This window comes from Protopterus annectens, chromosome 4.part0 (assembly GCF_019279795.1).
Source record: "Protopterus annectens isolate FY-2018-M chromosome 4.part0, PAN1.0, whole genome shotgun sequence".
NCBI lineage: Eukaryota > Metazoa > Chordata > Ceratodontiformes > Protopteridae > Protopterus > Protopterus annectens.
In genome coordinates this window covers 251,771,023-251,786,694 of record NC_056733.1, presented here as the reverse complement: position 1 = coordinate 251,786,694, position 15,672 = coordinate 251,771,023, and the positions used below count along the sequence as shown (strand labels likewise).

Sequence of the window (15,672 nt, the reverse complement as noted above, 5' to 3'; positions counted from 1 at the left end):
AAACAAAAGAACATCATTTTGGGAGTGGAGGTGTGACGCAAGTGGTGGCTTGGATTGCAGAAATCTGATTGGCTGCCACCACTTGCTTTATCAAAAACTTTAGAATAGGATTTTCGAATGTTTAATGTAAACTTAATGTCAAAACATGCTGAATCATAACTGAATAAGATAAATTACAAGTTCAGTTACGGTTTCAGCATGTTTTACATTAAACTCTACTACAAACCTGCAATAGAGTTTATCGCGCTTGTGGAAGGTACTCGGGGGTAACAGCTTGCATTTAGTATCTTCTCATGGCGTGCTCGGTGTTAAGCGCAGAGGCGCCATGAGAAGGTACTCGGGGTTAATGGGTTAATCAGTCCATTCATTTGCCAACTTTCTTTCCCAATCCGCAGAACAAGGGGGAGCGGATTCTGCATTTATTGGATGTGCACAGACAACTTAGATTCTACTTGCACAGTAGTAAATCTCAAAGAATATCTGAACTGCTGGCGGCATTTGCTACAGGGGCAGAGGGAAAGGCTATTTCGAAACAAACCATTTCTAAATGGTATAAGCACCATGGAAACCCTATCCCCCAGGGGATCATATCTCATTCCACCAGGGCTGCATCTACTTCTGCAGCCTTTCTCAGAGGTGTTCCTACCAGGGATATTCTAGAAGCTGCTACCTGGAGTTCATTTCACACTTTCACCAAGCATTATCACTTACCAATTTTCTCTAAAGCTGGCTTTGCCACTGCTGTTTTGCAGTGCCTTATAGCTGGTCCTAATACTGTATAAATCCATCCTCCCAACCGTAGCTTTGGGAATCTACCCAAATGTAATGACTGCAACAGTGAAACACAAAGAACATAGTACAGTTGTGTACATCTACCATAAATGTAAATGTTCGAGTGTATTCACTGTTGCAGTCCTGGTTACCCTCCCTCCAGCCCTGTTTTTTTTTCTTACTATGCCTCTACTTTCTTTTACTATGCTTAAAAGCCTTTTTGGTGCATTTGCTTTTGGTTGGAGGTATATTTTTATGTTTTAAATTTTATTTTGCTCCCCATTTGGGGGGCACCTGACATCTGGGGCAAGAAAAACTGATGTAATGGCATCAGCTGCATGTTTTGTACCCCTGACGTCATGGAAGAAGGGACAGCAACTGACGCAGGACCCAAGACTTTGTTAATCAGGCCGACTGAGGACAAACCTGCCAGCAGATTACCCAAATGTAATGACTGCGACAATGGATACACTCGAACATCTACATTTATGGTAAGTGTACACAATTGTACTTTCCAGGGAGTCCTCCTCTGGCCAACCCTGTCAGTGCTCCTGAAAGGAGGCCCGATTGCTTGCCTCTCGAGGCAGTTAGGGGAAGATTTTCTTTGCACCCAGCAGCCTGGCGACAAGTAACCACAGATGCCTAGGTGCTAAGAATTATTTCCAGAGGTTACTTTATCCCTTTCATTCTTTTTTTCCTGGAACTCAAACAAGATTGCATGATTTTCCACCCAGTCAGAGGGACCAAGCAGCCTTGGAAATACAAAAGTTGCTAGAAAAAGAGTCATTCAAGAACTCCCGCCAGACCAAATAGGATCTGAATTTTACTCAAGGTTCTTTTTAGTGCCAAAAAAGACCAAGGACTGGAGACTGATTCTGGATCTCAGTATTCTAAACAAATTTGTTCATCAAGTCCAAATTCCAGATGGTCATGGTTCAGTCAGTAATTCCCTTTCTGGAGAAAAACGATTGGATGTGCTCTATAGACCTTCAAGATGCGCATTACCACATAAAAATGGGCAAACTCTCCTAGCTTCAGGCTAGGAGCCAGTCGCTCTCAGTTCAGGGTGCTGCCCTTTGGTCTCACCACAGCCCCCAGGATATTCAGGTATATGGCAACAATAACAGCTCACTTGAGACTGCACGGATTCCGGGTGTTTCCGTATCTAGACTGGCCCGTCAGTGCTTTCACCAGACATTTACTGCTTCAGGTGACAGAATTCACTCTGCAATTGTTTCTGCAGCTAGGCATCACAGTCATCTTTTACATATCAAGACAACTGGCTCATCAGTGCTTCCACCAGACATCTACTGCTTCAGGCAACAGATTTCACCCTGTGATTGTTCCTGCAGCTAGGCATCACAGTTAACTTTACAAAGTCTCAACTGACCCCCTCTCAGGATATGGAATTTATCTAAGCTTGTCTCAACACTGTCCCTTGTGTGGCCTCTCTACCTCCCCACAGGCTACAGAAGATAAAATCTCAAGTTGATTCTGTCCTGTGCTCAAAGTTCCAGCTCTGTTAGTGCTTCAAGCATTAGGATCCATGGCAGTGGCGATCACTCTGGTCACATTAGTGAGATTTCACACGAGATTACTGCAATGGCTTCTTGCAAATCAATGGTCCATTCTAGCCCACTCAGTGAACCACCCCATACTCATCACAAGTCGCTGCAAAAAGGACCTGTCCTGGTGGATGGAATCCAAACAAATTTTTTTGGGCCACCCCTTTGTCCCTTCTCAACTCAAACCCATAGTGACCACAGATGCCTCCCCGATGGGATGGGGGGCATTATTTGGGAAAGACTGTCCAAGGCACTTGGTCCCTGATAGAGGCCAATCTGCATATCAACGTTCTGGAGCTGAGGGGGATGCTACTAACATTGCAAGCATTTCAGTCTGCCCTCCCTCAAGGAACTGTTGCATTTCAATCAGACATGTCCATAGTCTGGTGCATCAAGCAAGGGGGAACCAAATCCTATCCCCTGTGTCAGGAAGCCTTCCGAGTGTAGCAATGGGCAATTGCCTCCCAACTGCTTTCTGATAGCAACACACATTCCGGAGAGTTCAGACATGATAGGGGACAAACTAAGTAGATGCATTCTAATGCCTTACGAGTGGTCTGTCAGTCCCAAGGTAGCAAAGATCTTTCATAACTGATTCCAGCCTTGCTGTGACCTTTTTGCTTCACCCCAAATTAAGTGCAGAAGATATTTTGCCCTATTTCCTCCTCAGGAGGAATCCCCAAGAGATGCTCTTCTCCTCAGTTGGTCCCTGGATCTCGTATGCCTTTCCCCCTTTCCCTGTGAGCCCTCTTTTCCTAAATAAAGCAGTCCAGTTGTGAAGCAAAGTAATCCTCATTGCACCCTTCTGGCCTCAACAGATGTGTTTTCCCTTCCTGTGGCCTCATCTAGTTCACCGTCCATGGATTCTGGTCCCAGTTCCGGACCCTTTTGTCTCACCCTCTGGGACTTGGTGCATCCCAGTCTTCAAATTCTCAAGCTAACTGCTTGGTTCCTCCAGTTCCATTAGTTGCCAGGCATAATGATATTCCATCCCCAGTATGAAAAATTTTGCTGGCATCCCATAAACTATCCACCAGGAATCTCTACCTCAGTAAATGGAAGATATTTTCAATCTGGGCTTATGATAATGGCCTTTCAGTCCCAGTGGAAAAAGTTTTTAGAATTTTTGGCCATTCTTTTTGGTAGGGGAGCTTCCGCTTCTACTGTTAAGGTCAATCTAGTGGCCATCTCTAACTTTCTTAATAGCTTCGGAGATCTACCCTTAATTTCTCACAGACTTTGTAAGGTCTTCCTCAAGGGAACTATCCATTTAAAGCCCCCATTTAAAGATCTTCTACCACCATGGGACCTGAATGTTGTTTTGAGTCACTAGTAGTTCCCTCCTTTGAACCAGCAGCTACTTGTGACTTGAAGTTCCTCTCCTGGAAAGCGCTTTTACTTATAGCTATAACCTCTGCAACGAGTTTTCAAATTGCAAGCCTTGTGCTCAAACCCCCCCTTACTTAATTTCCCATAAGGATCAAGTTACACTCGGGACAAATCCATCCTCTCTTCTCAAGGTGGTTTCAGAATCCAACATTAATCAGGCTGTAGACTTACCTGTCTTCTTTCCAAATGTTTTCTAATAAAGGAAAATTTTGCTTACACCTGTTAGATGTTCACAAACAATTACGTTTCTGTCTCAGAACAATAATGTTTTCCTCTCATGCAACCTTAGGGAAATCTATTTTTAAGGTTACCTTGTCAAAATGGTTAAGATATTGTATTTTTTTCATTTATAACAAAAGGAATGTAAAGCTACCAATGCCGGTGAAGGCACATTCCACCAGATCTGTGGCTACCTCAGCTGTCTTCCATTCTAAAGCTTCCATGAGTGAAATATGCACAGCAGCAACATGGGCTACCCCACATACCTTTATTACTCATTACAAATTGGATCTGGTCTCCAGGGGAAGAACCACCTTTGGTTCTTTGGATCTCAGGAATATCCTTCTGGAAGATCACCCAGGATCTAAAGTAGCTAAGAAGTTACGTCTTACCATAGCCTTCCGTCTGTGTTACCGATCTTCATCTATTCTTGGCGTCCCACCCTCCATCCCCCTCCTGTGGATTCCTGGTGGAGCGACCTGTTTTCCTGGCTATTCTGTTAGAACACTCCTTGGACATGGTTTCATAATTTGGAATTGGTTTACTTTCAATGTTCTGTAAGTCTGCAAACTCCATGTGCGGTAATGTAGAGAGGGGCATTATAGGTAGACTGTTAGCTTGAGAGTTTTTTGGCTGGCGTTAGCTATATATAATGGCTGGATCAGTTCCGAGGATTGGAGCCATAACCCATTAGCAAAGAAAAGATGAAGATCGACAACACAGATGGAACGTTATGTTGAGACAACTTTTTTCCTTGGCTGAGTATCATGGGCCTCTTACTTCAGGACACCATGTTTTTTCAAATGGAAAAATCTGACCCTCTCTTTAATCCCTATAGTGATGATACACAGGGAGAACATAGGAAAAATAATGTTAAGAATTTGAGAGGAATTTATTCAACACGTAAGAAGGTGCTCTTTCCCCAAGTGCACCATGGGCAAAAACAAAATGGGAGCACCCAGCATGTTTATCCCAGGAATTAATTTTCCACACATTTTCTCCCACCGCATTTCAATTTCTGGCAAGTCAGTCAGTACCAGCTCCTTCAGCTTATGGTGCCCACTCTTTGTTTTAGTTTTCTACTCTTTTGCCCTCCCCCTTTTTTCCCATGTTTTCCTCTCCAACACTCCCTTCCCCAGTCCACTAAATTTCTTTTTTGCCTTTTCGTATGCCTTTTTATAGTCCAGCCATGCTAGAATAGGAGACTAAGTTGCTAATGTTCTGAGTTGTAGTTTCTGTTATTAGAAGTGATGACTGAAGACTGTACATTTAGATGAAGCTGCTGATCTTGGTGTAGATAGGATAAACCTAAATTAAGACTAATTCTAATCTGAAGGTGTTATATATTTTTTTGTGAAACAGAAAGATTATTTTAAGCAGTATGAAGCAGGTCTTCAGAATTTATGCAACTCGTATCAGTCTCGTGCCGATGCTCGCACCAAAGCTGCAGAGGATAATTTGCATACTGTGGAGAAAAAGCTACAAGAGACAGAAGAGAAACTACAGAAATTACGAACAAATATTGTTGCACTGTTACAGAAAGTACAAGAGGTGAGCAAATGGATTTCATTCATTGTTCAGCCGAAAGGGATGAGGCATTACTGTACAGTTAATTTTATTACTCTAATCTGTTTTAGTCTGTTAATGTTTAATTTAGTATATGATCCATTTGTACTCCTTTTTGTGTGCGCGTGTGTGTTTGTGTGTAATTTTCCCATGAAAGAACAGTTACCATGTCCACATATATTATTGTGAACGGGCTAGGAAACCTGAATATGTACTGAATAATACATTGGTTAGTTATTGAACATGCCTTTAAGTATCAAAAATGTCAGTATTTTAAAGTTAAGACTGAATGTACTTTTAATAAAACATCTAGAAAGATGCAGAGATTAAAACAAGTGGCAGGGAACAACTTGAGCCAAGTTTGCATTCAGACAGAAAATTAAAAAAAAAATTAACTTTGGTATCAAGAAAATGGCACAAAAATGGAGATGTGGAAGCTATCTCGTTGTCTTTCAGCCTGTTGTTGGTCATTGTAGGGAGCTGCATCGTATTTCTGAATTAGAACTTGGAGCACCTACTTAAGATTGTTCCTTATACCAGATAAGGCAGCACTCCTTGAAGTATAAACTTTCCCCACCACCTTATTCTGTGGAGATTAGGGGAATCCTTCCTTATTTGTATTATTTATTGGTTAACCAAATAAACACAAACAGGGAATTGAAGAATACTAAAAATAAAATAAAAAAAAAGCAGTTGCCAGGAACTTTTTTCACCACTACGTAAACTCAAATAGAAATAAATCCTCACTATAGTGTGAAGAAACCACCAACGAGCATAAATATAAAAAACAACTTGTGTTTATTAAGTAAATCCACAACTAAGCACTTTCATCCCAACACGTGTACATGACTTATTCAGAGTTAAAAATAACTAAACAAAAACTGTTTTACTGCCTGTTCTTTCTAATCCTCCTCCAAAAAAAAAAATACAGGAAAGGAATGCTTGAGGCTTCATATTTAAAATAAGTGCTTATGTGTTTATTCAGTAGAAGACTTCAGAATGCCCCAGTAGTTGTAATTCTTCACTCAGTGAGAATGCCAGCAACTTTCAGTTCACTGAATCTGCCATTTTGTAATCCATCAGACAATGTAGAGATTTATATTTTAAGTTTGTCTTAATTTTTCAATAATGTAAGCATATGGGTTGTGGTTTCAGAAGACTTGTCAGGTCAAGTCAAGCAGCATAAGTGGTGTGACCACTGTCCACAGCTTCTGTAACCTTTTCGTAGAAGTTTAGTAGATTCAGGAAACAGGACCTACATGTCACAAAACCAGCTAAGTAGAGTGTAACTTAGATCTCCATAAATGAGTCGTGCTCTGATGCATTCAGTGGTTTTTGCATAAAAGATTGGTGAGGCTGATGGGTTAGTAATTACATGAGTCCTTAGAGGGCCACTTAGAAATATTTTTTATTTTTGACGGATTCCAAAATTTGTTCCAAGGGATTTCAGGGGAAACTAAGCTTTCAGTGATAATGAGTTCCAGAATGTGGGTAGATGGGATAAAGTTAATACTTCCATTTTGTCAGTTATTGTTTTAGTCTCTTCCCACATATCCTTAGCTACCATAACAGAAGCCTTTTTAATCCAACCTCCTAAGTACTTTATCGTGTCCCTATACATAAGGTATTGCTGAACCAATTCGTGTGTAGGTACTTAATTTACAGCTACAATCTTTGTTTTATCTTCTATTTTATAACCTGAAAAGACTTAAAACTGTGTCAAAATGTTCCACAACACCATGTCCCTTTCTGAATTTAACAAGTACAAAAAATATCATCTGCAAATAGAGCCAACATTTCTTGATTACCATACAAATTATTTTCTTGAATTTGAGTCCCTTATTTTCTTTGTCATGGTTTCTAAATATAAAGCAGATAGCGGGGGAAAGACACCACTGCCTGATTCCTCTGTTTAAACACAATTTATCAGAGAAGAACCTTCCCTCATTTTAATTCTTGCCTCTGAGCCTTTGTATAGCCTCCTTATTGACTGCATTTTATCAGGGAATGCAAATGCTTCCATTGCTCTACTCATAAAATCCCAGGTTACTCTGTCAAATGCTTTTCTGCATAATCTTGGCATAATTAAGTCTTCCATAAATATTTCCATTTGTTCTCTTTCTTGATTGTCACATTCCTTTATAACAAATTTTCATAAAATGTATGAAGTATCTCATTTATAGGTTCATAGGTAGGTACTAGGCTATCGGCCCAAGGGCCTGCGTAAGCCTAGCCAGCAAGGTTCCATGGCTTACGCCACCCAAGAAAGTTATTTACATCTACATGATGTCTCGTTATTTTTCCTGTTGTAAGCTCCATAGGTTTGGTGGCAACCATGTGTATTTTCTGTTATCTACGTTGTGCTAAATGTTTTTGTGCTCTGGAGTTTTCAAAAATAGTTGCTTAATAGCAGTTTTTCTAAACTCATGCATCTTACTAAATACTCCCTTATTTTCTCTTTAGCTGTCTACAGTTGCTTCTGTTCGTGTTCTTTGAGATTGCCCTTATTCTGCAATACTTAAACCTGTGGCAGTACCTCTAAATAATTCTGTTTACTTGTTAGCCATATCTCTCTGATGCTGACAGTCAAAAGTAGGCAGTCAGAGTACTATTGTACACTGATGAGAGAGGGAGCGACAGTAAATGATCCTCTCATCATAGTGATTTCTGTCTTCCCTCTAAAATGGTATCAGGGAGGTAAAAGCATTGACTGTAAAACAAAGTGAATGCTACTCATGGCAACTCCTTTTCAGACCATTTTGGGTTATAACAAATTAGGTTACTTTGATGCAGACACATAAATAATGCAGAAAAGTTCAAGATATGTTGAAAAACATGGGGGGGGGTCAGGTTTTGAGTACAGTTTTTGAGCTTTGTGGTTGCAGATGTTCTTCGTGTTTCACTGTTGCAGTCATTACATTTGGGTAATCTACTGGCAGGTTGCCCTCAGTCAGCCTAATTAACAAAGTCTTGGGTTCTGCGTCGGTTACTGTCCCTTCTTCCATGACGTCAGGTCGTCAAGGGTATAAAACATGCGGCCGACGCCATTACATCAGTCATTCTTGCTGTGCGGTGCCCGAAGCAGAAGCAGTTCGCAAGTGCCAGTCAGCCGACTCCTGAAAATTTCGTTTTCAAGTTTCGGAACCGAAGTCTTCAACTAAAAACCTAAGTACCCCATTGGGGAAACTTTTTCTTGCTCCTTACCGATGTCAGTAAAAGTTAATAATTGTATTACTTGTGGGAAGCAAATACCTCATAAGGATTTTCACTTGTACTGTATTCCTTGCCTAGGCCCTGACCACGATGTACCTTGCTGTCGGTTCTGTGCTTTATTTAATCAACGCACTATCCGTTGTTGGTACATTTTTGCTTCTAAATATTTGGGATCACGGTTTAATTATGCAGAAATGACGTCAGTTAGCAGTCCGACTACTGGAATACCTAAAAAACGTAAAGAAAAAGACAGAGACAGGCCGTTGAGGTCCAAACCTAAGCCAGTCGCCAGTTCGTCGGTATTCAGTGAGGCGCTTTCGCAGCCCGATACCCCCTACTTCTGATTCACAGGCCTCTACTGAGACCCATTCGGAGTCCAGTATGCCGTGAGATGCTTATTATGGAACCCCCGCAAATGTCTCTACCTTGGATGGCTCTGGAGCCACTGTGCAGGCCCCGGCTTCTGAGAGTGTATTCAGGCCTACAGATTTGTATATTAAATTGACGTCATTTTCAATATTAAGGCCAAAATCTCGATCTATGTCTAAAAAAGCACCTCCTACGCCACATGTGCAGGCCCCTATACCTAAAAAACAAATGATCAAAATGGCTGAAGATTTAATTACTCTAATCAGGGGTAGCCAACCCCCACCTTCAAAGAGGCCTAGGGCTGAACTTGACTATGAATCTTCTGAACAGGATTCTATTTCTTCTGACTCTTCTAATGAACAGGATTTGTCTATACCTCCTTATGAAGACTCTGATGCAGAAGATTCCATTCCTTCTGCTTCTCCCCCTGAGGATTTTTATTTTGGGGAAACCTTACATACCGTAAGGGAACATTTCCACTGGGAAAGTCAGGATTTTTCTGAATACAAAAAGAGGCTTAGGGATTTTCTTCTTCTTCCTCACCATAGGCTTTTGGCTATACCTCCTGTACTAGACATTGTTGATGTGTTTTCAGAATCCAGTATGGCCCCTGATTCTCTGCCTCCGGCCCCTTGTAAGCCAAACAGATACTACATTGTTCCTGATTCCCACAAATTCCTTTTCATAAATCTTGTTGCGGGCCCTGAAACCATTTCTCAGGGGCCCAAGGGTATTAAGGCTTATTTTGCTAAAAATCCTACCCCTTCTGATAGAGACTCCAGGGCGCTGGATAGATGGGGAAAAAAGGTTTATACTTCTGCAGCCTTGGCAATCAGGGCTTTAAACTGTCAATTTCATATGCTAAAATATCAGCAGCATATCATGGGGCTGCTTAAACAGAAAATGGTGTTGATTTCTGACTGTGTGGAAAATAAAGATTTACAGGATTTATTGCATTCAGCTGAACAAGTTGGAAAACATACTTTGCAATGTGGTTTTGATTCTTTGGAGGCCTCTTTCAGGGCTGCTGTTACTGGGTCTGTGCTTAGAAGGCATGCTTGGCTTAAGGAGCAATCTCTGCCAGATCATGTTAAAGCAAAATTGTTGGATGCTCCTTTGCAGCAGGACCGTCTGTTTGGCAATAATGCTGAAAATTTCTAAAAAAGATGGAAGATAAGGCTAAATCTATGCAGACTGTGAAAGATTTCTTACAAGTACAACCTCCCAAGATTTAGTAGGCACTGGCCTGCTAAGAACTGGTCCTTTCCAGTTCCTTCTAGAGCCACGCAAGCCAGACCCAGACATGCCAAAAGCACCAAGTTTCAGTTCCAAGGGACTTTCAGAACTAAGCAATGGGGTGCCTCTTCCAAATCTGGAAACAACAAGATACCTCCCTATGGTAAACAGTCTCAATTACTTTCTTTTAGAATTACCAAGCACTTACCTTTTAGCTGCCCCTTTGGGGGGAAAACTGGCACTTTATGCAAAAAAACTGGCAACTTATAACCCAGGACAAATGGGTTTTAAATGTAGTGTCCCAGGGATACAGATTTCATTTCCATATGTTGCCAACTCCAAACGGATGGCCAGACCTGCCCCCAAATCAGTGGGCAGATGCTCCGAAACAAGTACTTTCCCTATTAAATATGGGGGCTATTCAACTAGTACCAGAAGGGGAAAAGGGACAAGGTTTCTATTCCAGACTTTTCCTGGTACCCAGAAAAGACAAATCATGGAGTCCAATTCTGGACCTGTCTACTCTAAACACTTTCCTGGACATTCCAAAATTCAAGATACTGACTCTTCACCAGTTACTTCCTATGCTAGGCAAAGATGCCTGGTTGGCAACTCTAGATCTAAAGGAGGCATACCTGCATATCCCAATCAGGGAATCTTGCAGAAGATAACTTTGCTTCAAAGCAGGCTTTTTGCATTATCAGTTCTCTGCACTGCCCTTTGGCTTATCTGCTGCACCCAGGGTCTTTACAAAGTGCCTGGCTCCAGTAATTGCATTTTGCAGGCAAAGAAATATTCAAATATATCCATACCAGGATGATTTGTCTAATTCAGGCAGAAAACAAGGCCACTCTTCTAAAACATCTGGCGTTTGTAAAAAGGGTTCTAATTTGTCTAGGGTACACCATAAACTAAAATAAATCACAACTAGTACCCTCTCAAAAAAATAACATTCCTGGGTGCAAGCTTGAATACAGCTGCCCAGATGGCTTACCGTACGCCAGAAAAGCAAATTCAGTTGGTGACTTCAGACAGGTGGCCACAAAAACCCTGCTATCAGCAAGACAAATACTGCAAGCCTTGGGGTTCATGGCCTCCTGCATTCTTCTAATTCCGTATGCAAGGCTGCATATGAGGAAACTTCAGTAGAACTTAAAAAGTTTATGGAGTCAACATTCTCACAGCCTGGAAACAATGATTCCTATCATACCTTGCCTGCGACTAGAGTTCCTGTGGTGGGCAGAGGCCTGCCACCAAAACAAGGGACTGCCATTCACACCACCCCCTGCCACCCAAACCCTAACTACAGATGCATCAGACTATGCATGGGGGGCACATCTGGCAGGGAAGTGCATTCAGGGCAAATGGAGCTCGAATCAAATGCACCTTCATATCCATCAAAAAGAAATGCTAGCTGTACAGAAAGCACTGACAGCCTTCAAGGACTGCCTTCATCCAGGGCAACTAATGGTAAAGGCGGACAACACCACAGTTATGTGGTACATAAATAAGCAGGGGGGGTACACATTCCTACCCCCTCTGCAGACAAGCCATGGCATTGTGGAACATGGCCTTGAGCTATCAAGTACAACTACAAGCCCAATTCCTGCCAGGAAAGCTGAATATTTTGGCAGACGATCTAAGCAGAAATCTCATGGGACCCACACGAATGGAAACTGGAACCACGGATTTTCAACATGTTGACATGCAAATGGGGGAGCCCGGACATAGATCTCTTTGCTTCACCCCAGAACTACCAGTTGAACAAATTTTGCACAAAAACTCCTCACAAAAAAGCCTGGAAAGTGGATGCTGTGTCCTTCAGCTGGGAAAACCTATCATTCTATACTTTTCCCCCTCTGCCTTTGCTCTCCAAAGTTCTACTAAAAGTCAGACAGGACAAACCAAAGATGATTTTGCTTGCTCCAGACTGGCCTCGCCAACACTGGTACCCACTCCTACGCAGTCTGTCACAAATTTCTCCATGCCACCTGCCTCAGACAAGACACCTTCCTTACTGTCTCAGCAGAACAACCAAATTCTGCACCCTCAGCTCCAAACATCGAATTTTGCAGCTTGGCTAATCACTTAAATTCCCCCTTAGCATCCCTCAGCAAACCTGTGATGGATGTCATTTTGGAGGCGAGAAGACCTAGTACCAGAAAATCATATGCTTACAAATGGAAAAGATTCTGTGCCTGGAATCCATCTCAAGGGATGACCACAGCAGTGCCCAATTTACCTCATATTTTGCAATACTTAACTGAGATGCTTCACAAGGGCCTATCTTTTTCTTCCATAAAAATCCGTGCCTCAGCCATTTCAGCTCATTACAACACAGAACCCCCCCCCTCTCTCATCCTCTGTTAAAGCAGTAATCAGAGGGGCCAAAAACGTAAGGCCGCCCAGGAGAGCTCCAACCCCTGCCTGGGACCTTAACTTTGTATTGGAAAAACTCACTCTTCCTCCTGTCGAGCCAGCTGCTACTGCAGACTTAAAATTCCTCTCCTGGAAAACAGCTTTCCTTTTAGCAATCACTTCAGCTCGAAGGGTATCTGAATTACAGGCTCTTATGGCAGCCTTTCATCATCTTTCATGCAGACAGGGTGTCCCTCAGAGCCAATCCATCCCTCATGCCCAAGGTGGTATCCAGTGTGGCTCTTAATCAGTCCATTCATTTGCCAACTTTTTCCCAATCCACAGAACAAAGGGGAGCGGATTCTGCATTCATTGGAAGTACATAGACAACTTAGATTTTACTTGGACAGGACTAAATCTCGAAGAAAATCTGAACAGCTGCTGGTAGCATTTGCTGCAGGGGCAGAAGGAAAGGCTATTTCAAAGCAAACCATTTCCAAATGGATAAGCCATTGCATTAATTTCTGCTATAAGCACCATGGAAAACCTATACCCTAGGGGATCAGATCCCATTCTACCAGGGCTGCATCTACTTCTACAGCCTTTCTCAGAGGTGTTCCTACCAGGGATATTCTAGAAGCTGCTACCTGGAGTTCAGTTCATACTTTAACCAAGCACTATCACTTACCAATTTTCTCTAAATCCAGAGCTAGCTTTGCCACTGCTGTTTTGCAGGGCCTTATAGCCGGTCCTAATACTGTATAAATCCATCCTCCCAACCTTAGCTTTGGGAATCTACCCAAATGTAATGACTGCAACAGTGAAACACGAAGAACATAGTACAGTTGTGTACAGTTACCATAAATGTAGATGTTAGAGTGTATTCACTGTTGCAGTCCTGGTTACCCTCCCTCCAGCCCCGTTTTTTCTCTTACTATGCCTCTCCTTTATTTTTCTACACTTAAAAGCCTTTTTGGTGTATTTGCTTTTGTTTGGAGGTATATATTTTTGTTTTTAAAATTATTTATATATTTTGCTCCCTGTTTGGGGGAGCACCTGACATCTGGGGCAAGAAAAACTGATGTAATGGCGTCGGCTGCATGTTTTATACCCCTGACGACCTGACGTCATGGAAGAAGAGACTGCAACCGACGCAGGACCCAAGACTTTGTTAATCAGGCCGACTGAGGGCAACCTGCCAGCAGATTACCCAAATGTAATGACTGCAACAGTGAATACACTCAAACATCTACATGTATGGAAAGTGTACACAACTGTACTTTTTTGGTGGAATATAAAATACATGCCAGCATAATCTTCCTCCCTTACTACCACAAATCTACCATTATTGTCTTTTTTCTTGTTCTATCAATATTGGAGCCCCCTAGCAGTCAGTGTTATTCTGCTTTTCATTTGTTCCTGACCTTCTGCTGAATAATACACCCTGACATACTTTTTCTCAGATTTTTATGCTCATTTCTTTCCAAGTGTGGCTTCTGCAGCATTTTTATTTGCACTCTGCATTTCTTAATACAGTTCAATACATTTTCCTTTTTGCCAATATCTGTAAGGACATTTACATTCCAAGGTAATATGGATAGAGTAGCCATTATGATAAAATATGTTGTTCCCATGTGTTAAACATGACAGTATTTTTTTGAACGTGTGCTTCTTACTTTGAATACATGCATACAATGTTTGACAGACTGGTCTTTTATACAATTGTTTCTTCTCATCTCTATTTAAACTTGTCACATTTTTCAAGACTTTCTACTTTAATGAAAACCCTCAAAAATACATTTTCATAATACATCCATCCTCTAACTTAAAACCAGCACAAACATAGACCTGTGTACATTTTCAGCAAAAGAAATGTAACCCTCCAGATAGGAACATTTGTTTCAAATTGATAGCTACATCTGCAGGCAAAACTTGATCTGAAATTAAGGTAACCCATGCTAAAGCACATGTTAAAGCCCGTGTTCCCAATTGTGCAAATTGCTGTATTTACTTTTCTTATCTCTGATGTTCATCGTGCATACAGCTGCAGTAATCACAGATGGGTTTTCAGCCGTCAGGCGGTCCCTCTGTCGGCCGAATTCCAAAGTCTTGGTCCGGCGTCGGTTGTCATCGCTTACTCTTCTGACGTCAGGAAGGCCAGAGTATATAAGACACAGCCGACGCCATGTTCTTCAGTCTTTTTTGCCGCGCGGTGCCCGAAGCAGAAGCAGTTCGCAAGTGCGGTCGGCCAGCTCCTGATTCTGAAAATATTTGGAACCGAAGTCTTCATTAAAGCTAAGTACCCGTTGAAACTTTTCTTGCCTCAGACCGATGTCAGAAAAAGTTAATTGTATTTCTTGTGGGAAGCAAATACCGCATAAGGATTTCCATTCCCTGTGCATACCTTGTTTGGGCCCAGACCACGACGTCTCGGGCTGTCGCTGCGCTACCTTCAATAAACGCATTGTCAAGCGTCGGGCGGAGTTCGCCCAACACTTTTTTGGTAGAGCTTTTGACTATAAAATGTCGTCGGACTCTCCGACTACCGCTTTATCCAAAAAACGCAAGGAAAAGGACTGACACGCGAGGCCCGCGGTCTCCACCGACACCACGCCGAAAAAGGCTACACGTGGTCCGGCTCTCAGCGAGACGCCTTTGCAGTCCCTGACTACCGATGACACTCCTTTGGCGGTGTCTTCTGTACCCGAGACCGCTGGGTCATCGGCCCTTTCCCAGACTACAACCGAAGCCCCAGCTTATGTAGAGCCTACTAATGTGGACAGATCCACCTCCACCCATGGTGTATTTAGGCCTTCATCTTCTTTTTCTATTAAGGCCTTTACTAAATCCAAAGCAGCCAGGCATCACACTAGGCCTGCTGTTCAAGGCCCATCTCCTGGACCCATGCCTAAGAAACAGATGCTTAAAATGGCTGAGGATCTAATAACTCTCATCAGAGGTTCTCAGCCCTCCCAAACCCTGGGGG

At 42.2% G+C, this 15,672-nt stretch overlaps 1 protein-coding gene across 1 annotated transcript in view; it reads left to right on the top strand.

The window, feature by feature from the left end:
* MORC2 (MORC family CW-type zinc finger 2) overlaps positions 1–15,672 on the top strand; it is a 1,452,408-nt gene that overhangs the window by 1,433,794 nt on the left and 2,942 nt on the right. Inside the window, exon 25 of the mRNA XM_044068246.1 lies at positions 5,307–5,495. Coding sequence (XP_043924181.1) covers positions 5,307–5,495 — 189 coding nt within the window. The remainder of the gene's footprint in view (positions 1–5,306; positions 5,496–15,672) is intronic.